This window comes from Frankliniella occidentalis, unplaced genomic scaffold, assembly GCF_000697945.3.
Source record: "Frankliniella occidentalis isolate FOCC.00 unplaced genomic scaffold, Focc_3.1 Scaffold434, whole genome shotgun sequence".
In the NCBI taxonomy this organism is placed as follows: Eukaryota; Metazoa; Arthropoda; class Insecta; order Thysanoptera; family Thripidae; genus Frankliniella; species Frankliniella occidentalis.
Window position 1 is genome coordinate 79,136 of NW_026267554.1, and position 5,834 is coordinate 84,969.

Sequence of the window (5,834 nt, forward strand, 5' to 3'; positions counted from 1 at the left end):
CGGCCGCCACGGCACTGAGGTACGAACCCTTTATCTCGTTGGTCTCCACCGCCGACTTGCGGCCCGCTCGCTTCTCTTCATGATCCTGGAAGTCGAAGAATCACCAATTGAAGAGGGCGAGTGCAATAGGACAACAGGCACGCAAAATCACCTCCATCCCTATAAGGGCCGAGACACTCACCCGCTGGAAGAAGAAGTTGTTGACGTTGTAGCTGGGGCCGGGCTTCTTGACGTCCAGCCGCTCGCGGCGCTCAAAGCCGCGCCATTCCTTGAGCAGCGCGTCCAAACTGCGGCCGTCCAGCGTCTCGGGTCGGTCTGTGGTGCGCCATACACACGAGCATCAAGTGTAAGCGTGGCGCGGCGGGTGGGAGGTTAGATAACGAGCACAAGCAAAGAGTGCCGAGCTTGCGCCGCGCGCGCTCACTGCGGCAGTAATCAGCTGCACTGATAACGCGGCGGCGCGGCTCTCGTCGGCCACGAGGACGGGGCACATCGAGGAGCGCGGAGCCTCACCTGTCTGCTGGTCGGGCAGGAAGACGAGCCCGCCCTCCGTGTAGGCGCGGCCCATGCTGGCGCCCGTGCCGGCCGCCGTCTCGGCGCGGTCCACCTCGTCCTCCTCGGCCTGGATCTCGTCCGGCACGCTGTCCTCCTTGCCCTCGGCCGCGAACGCGTCCAGCATGTGCGAGAACTCCTTCATGGCCTGCTCCGCCTCCTCGGCGCGCTCGGCGGTCTGCTGCGGCGGCGCCGGCTGCGGCTGGGGCGGCTGCGGCGCCGGCTGCTGGGGCTGCTGCTGAGCGCCGCTCTGCTGCACCAGCTGCTCCTCCTGCTCGGGCTGCCCCTGCGAGACCTCCTCGTCGGGCGAGCCGCGGCGGTTGGGGCGGATGAACACGGCCCCGCCGGGCACGCTGTGGTGGCGGAGGTCAGAGTCAGCACGGTGAACACATTCAGAGCAGTCAGCACGGATGGGGCAACATTTGCTACGCACCTTTCGTACTCCACTCCCCTGGGCTCGGTGTCGGTGTCCATCCACACCTCAGGCTCGGCCTCCTGCTCCTCGACGAGGCTGGCGAGGCCCGGCTCCACGTCCTTGGTCTCGAGGCCGGCGCGGAACATGTCCGGGGTGTTGTACAGCTTGCTGAAGCCGCGCGGTCCGGGGCCCTGCGGTCCCTGCTCGAGCGGCCACGGCCCCGGCCACGGGCCGGCGGGCCTCTCCTGCGTCTCCCACACGTCCTCCAGGACCAGCGGCTCGTCGCCGGCCTCCACCACCCGGGGCACGTCGACGGGGAGCATCCCGGTCTCGCCGTCGAATCCGTCGCCGGGCACGCGGTACTCGAGCCCTTGGCGGAACGAGGTGGGCGTGTTGTAGTGGGCCGAGAACATGCGCAGAGGGCCGGATCCGGGGCCGGCGGCGACAGCCTCGGCCTCGGCGGCGTCCTCGGCCTCGGCCTGCGCCAGGGCGGCGCGCCGCTCCTCCGCCGCCATGTACATCATGGCCAGGTCGGCGAGGCTCGAGTCCTCCGCCTCCTCCTCCTCCGGCCGCAGTGCCATGCGCACGTCCTGGCGCCGCTCCAAGAAAGGCAGCGAACCGTCGTCCATGCTCACGGTGTCCATCATCAACTTACGCATGGCCCTGCGCAGTGCCCAAAAAAGAACAAAAAAATATGTCAGCAAAGTTTATGAAAGTGTCTCCGTTTAATGATTTACAATTTACGCTCCTTATTTACTAACGCAGTCAAAGGGATCGTTCAGAAAGTTCGTCCGTGTTTTATCTTTTTCACAGATTAATTCAGCACTATCTGGAGTCTCAGCGCCTGCGAGACTCGGGATAGGCCACCCCGCAGAACACGCATGCACTGCAGGCTAGATATTGCCTACCCACCAGGCGCCATGAGAGCTTGCAGAAGAGGCCGAAATTGGCAGTCCCATTATACGGTGAATGTCGAACGTACTTTCTAGTGATCCCAAACCTAACAAGTCTAGTAAGAGCTCAATCGCATCGATTTGTGTGCTCATTAGCTTGACGACCTTTTCATTTTCCCGGTAACCCCATTCAGGCGTATGTTTCCTTTCCAGTACAATGCGAGCAGCAGTGCGAGAGAGACGGCGTGCCCCGCGCCCCAACCCCGCCCGACTAACTGCCTGACGCACAACGCCAAACTTCTAAAGCAGCCTCATCTCGCTCGCACGCTCGCACAACTTCTACTTCAAGGGGGCTTTCAGCCAGCTCCGCCCGCCATTTCCATGCGCGTCGTCGTCGGGTCGGGCCCGGCTGGCTGGCTGAGGGGTGCCTACGTGCCTCCCCGCGCTGCCGGCAGGTGGCGCTGGCGGGGCCCGGCCCGGGGGTTGGGCCTAGTGGGGTGGCGGTGGTGACGGTGGAAGTGGTGGTGGTGCGCAGTTGCGCAAGCGCCACACCACTTGTTGGAGCCCCGGGCAGATTGTGCAGCTCGCCCAGCCCGCCCTGGCTGGCACTAAACCACTCTCATTAACGCCGTGTCGAGTGGCAGGGCGAGGCGCGGCCACCAAACATCGCCCACAGCTCACCCACCAACCCTCCCTCCTCCTCCTCCTCATCGCCCAAAGGGGGCGAAATTGCAAGCGCAAGTCGTGTTGTGTGGCGTTCCTGACTTGGGTCTGACCTTTACAGCAGTCCTGTCCCGCCATATCCATAGGCCTGCTTGCTCGCTTGCTGGGGGGGGGGGGCGGAAAAGATGGAAAAAGGGGTACGGAGAAAGAGAGAGGTGCGCGCGCGCGCGCGCGCACACCCATACACACACAGAGCGAAGGAAGATGAAATGGAGTTACGCCGAGACGTGGCGTTGCAAAGATGAAGTGTCTCCTTCTAAGCGCACGGCGGCGGCAAAGGGGCGGCGGGAGGGGGCAGATTGGAGTGGGCGAGAGAGAGAGAGAGAAAGTCGGTGGGAAAGAGTGAGGGATGAGGAAAATATAAGAGGGATAGACAGAAAGGGGGCGGGAGAGGATACGTGCCACCCAAAGCCCCCGCGGGACCGAGCGGGGAAACGAGATGTGTAGACAGCACCGTCTGCTGCTGCTACTGCTGGACCGGACGTCAGCGCCCGTCAGCGTCAGCGGGCGACATGCAGGGATTTGGAACAGGCTGGAAGCCCACCCTCCCACCAAACCGCGTTGCCACTGTGGCCCCCTTACCCTTACCGTCTACATAACTCGGAGAAGGACTCGAGTTTATTCGAAGCAGACGTTAACCATCGCAACGGGAACCCCAAATAAAAACTCATTTAGTTAGTGGTTTAGCTAGCTAATCAGAGACAAGACGCAAGACTCACCGTGTGCCAGCCTTGTTGCTCTTCTTCTGCTTCCAGCCGGCCGGGTAGTCGGCCCGCTTGTTGTTGAGCAGGTCCATAGGCTTGGGCTTGGGCCTGTCGTCGCCCTGCAGCTGGCCGCGCTGCCGCAGCTCGTCCGAGATGGCCATGGTCAGCACTGCGGACATGCACAACGCACTTGAGCACGAGGGGCAAAAACAAAGTTGGTGCTTCATAGTCATCGCAAACATTCAGATTAATGAGATTGAATGATTTTGTTGGAACGAACTCTTTTTATTTTTAATGTAACGATAACGAAATAAATATCTTTCTACAGATGATAACTTATATGCTGATTTTTTCTCGCTGTTGTGTGCTATGTTGTTCGAACAAACAAGCGTTGTTTTCTCATGGCCCTGAGTAGCACAGCAACTTCCTTCTCGGTATTTGTTCTCGAGGAGGTATGTGAGGCCCAATTATCTCTCGCCAAGGGGTGGACTGCTGCTGTACTTACGATCCAGCTTGTCCGGCTGGCTGCCGGCCTGCGGGTAGTACACCTCGTCCGCGTACACGCCGTCGGGCGGAGTGAAGCGGATGGTGGCCTCGCCCGCCGAGTCCTGTGACATTTAACAAGAAGGTCAGGCTCCCATGTTCAAAAAGAAATTTAGCGCACAAACTAAATTGTTTGCCATGTACGGTTTGCGATAATTACAAAAAAAAGTTTTTTACGAAACAATAAAAACGACGACGCAAACTTACGTCCAGGGCGTACGCGTTCCGAGCGTTGCCGACCTCGTTGTTGTACTGGCGCTCGTAGGACAAACCGCGGAACTTCCTGCACGCCGTGTAGTCATGGCCGTAGCTGCAGGCGAGACAAACGAGGGCAGTTAGCACCGGCAATCTGTGCCGTTATACGAACAAGGGCCGTCCACGATGCACCGCTACCCCAACCCTTGAGTCAGGATATTCCTACCCCAAAACGAGAGAGACTTTTTCTTCATCGCCCAATAAAGGCGAGGGTCGCACTACGTGAGTAATATTTGTTTTCTTAAGGACTTAATTTGTTTAAGAATCCGATCCATGTAACGCGTAATAAAAATGCATACGCCAGATAAAAAGTTCTAGATCTCGAGAGAGTAGGAAATCCTGACTCGGGGATTTTCGGTGCTTGCTAGGATTACGCTTACGTCTGCGTCTCAATGTTGTCGATGAGGACGCCGAGGACGCACTGCATGTAGTCGTCGTCCCAGTAGTAGCCCAGGTCGAACATGATGCCGAGCGACTGCTGCAGGATGTCCACGTCCTCGGCGCTGAACCAGCGGTACCTGCCAAGGACAAGAAAGAAGAAGACGAGGGTCGCGATCATCTCCAGGCAGCATGAAGGGGTTGGGGGTAAGGACGCGGGAGAATCGTGAAGAGCTTGGCAGCAGGGGCGGCGCAGGGGGCAGCCGACCGACCGGTGCCATGGCGACCCAAATACCCGCGCATCACTCCTCCTCTCCAGGCCGAGGAGAGGGAGGGGGGCGGCAAGGACCAGCATCCCTAATGCGCCGCAGTATATATCGGCGCCCCCTCGGCCCGCCCCCGGCCCGCCCCCGGCCCCCCGAGCCTTGGCGCCATGACGGGGGCCGGGGCGGTGGCACAACAGCGATGTTGCTGCTGCCTTTTGGCATTATTTTTTTTCTCGCTTGAAATTCATGAATTCCCGAAAGCCCTATGGGCGGGCGTACAGTACCGCACCACCGCACTGTACCAATGGCGAGGGGGCCGGGGCTGCCGGAGGGCATGTTGTTGCATGAGACAAGCGGGGTGTTGTTTTTACGCATGAATACAGCCCCAAGGACCCAAAGGTAATAAATCGCTCTGCCGCCATGCCGCCGCCGCCGCGCGGGCGGTACGGTTGCAGCGCGGTCCATAGAGAGAGAGAGGTGCACGTTCACTTCTGAATACGAGGCGCAAAGACCCCGAAGTCATTTGAACGATGAAGATTAAAAAATATATATATCTGGCTGTTTACAAAATCTGGCGCACTCATTCGCCACCCTTTTTCCTCCTGGTCGTTTTTGTGTTTCTAAGCCCGGTCGCCCGACACACTGAAATATAAGAAATTTTGATGGACACGAGAAAAAGTTTGCGTTCCAGTCTCTAATAAATTTGAGCGGCGGCGGACCCAGTCGCCATCGCGACAATGGCGTTCGTTATACTCGACCCGGCGGCGGGGTGTTCCGTCTTTTGAAACGGGAGCGAGGCGTACGGAGTGGCGAGGCGAGGCGCGACCGAGCGATGGGAGCCTCATCGACCCCTCCCTAATTGCATCCCACGCTATACCCCCTCCTAGTACCTCCCCTCTACCTCTCTCTGTTTGTCGCTCTCTTCTCTCTCTGCCCCTGTCTCTCCAACTCCCTGGAGGGTGCTCTGTGCGATGCTCCCCGCCAAAGTGGGCAGCTATCCGTCGCTCACGCGAGACTCCTCAAAACCCCTCAAACTCATAAGCGAAGCGCGCGGGCGCTCCCGGGCAAGCGCGGGGGCGGGGCGCATTAGGTCTGGTCTGGGATG

The 5,834-nt window shown here is 59.5% G+C and overlaps 1 protein-coding gene across 5 annotated transcripts in view; it reads right to left on the minus strand.

Annotated features, from left to right (window-relative positions):
* The window catches only part of LOC113218049 (receptor-type tyrosine-protein phosphatase N2), a 52,681-nt gene that overhangs the window by 18,476 nt on the left and 28,371 nt on the right, over positions 1-5,834 (minus strand). For all 5 annotated transcript variants that reach the window (XM_052274761.1, XM_052274759.1, XM_052274760.1 and 2 more), the window contains exons 5-12: positions 4,466-4,603; positions 4,038-4,140; positions 3,793-3,895; positions 3,303-3,456; positions 986-1,630; positions 514-905; positions 182-315; positions 28-85 (exon numbers count right to left, since the gene is read on the minus strand). In XM_052274761.1, the coding sequence (XP_052130721.1) occupies positions 28-85; positions 182-315; positions 514-905; positions 986-1,630; positions 3,303-3,456; positions 3,793-3,895; positions 4,038-4,140; positions 4,466-4,603 (1,727 nt within the window). The remainder of the gene's footprint in view (positions 1-27; positions 86-181; positions 316-513; positions 906-985; positions 1,631-3,302; positions 3,457-3,792; positions 3,896-4,037; positions 4,141-4,465; positions 4,604-5,834) is intronic.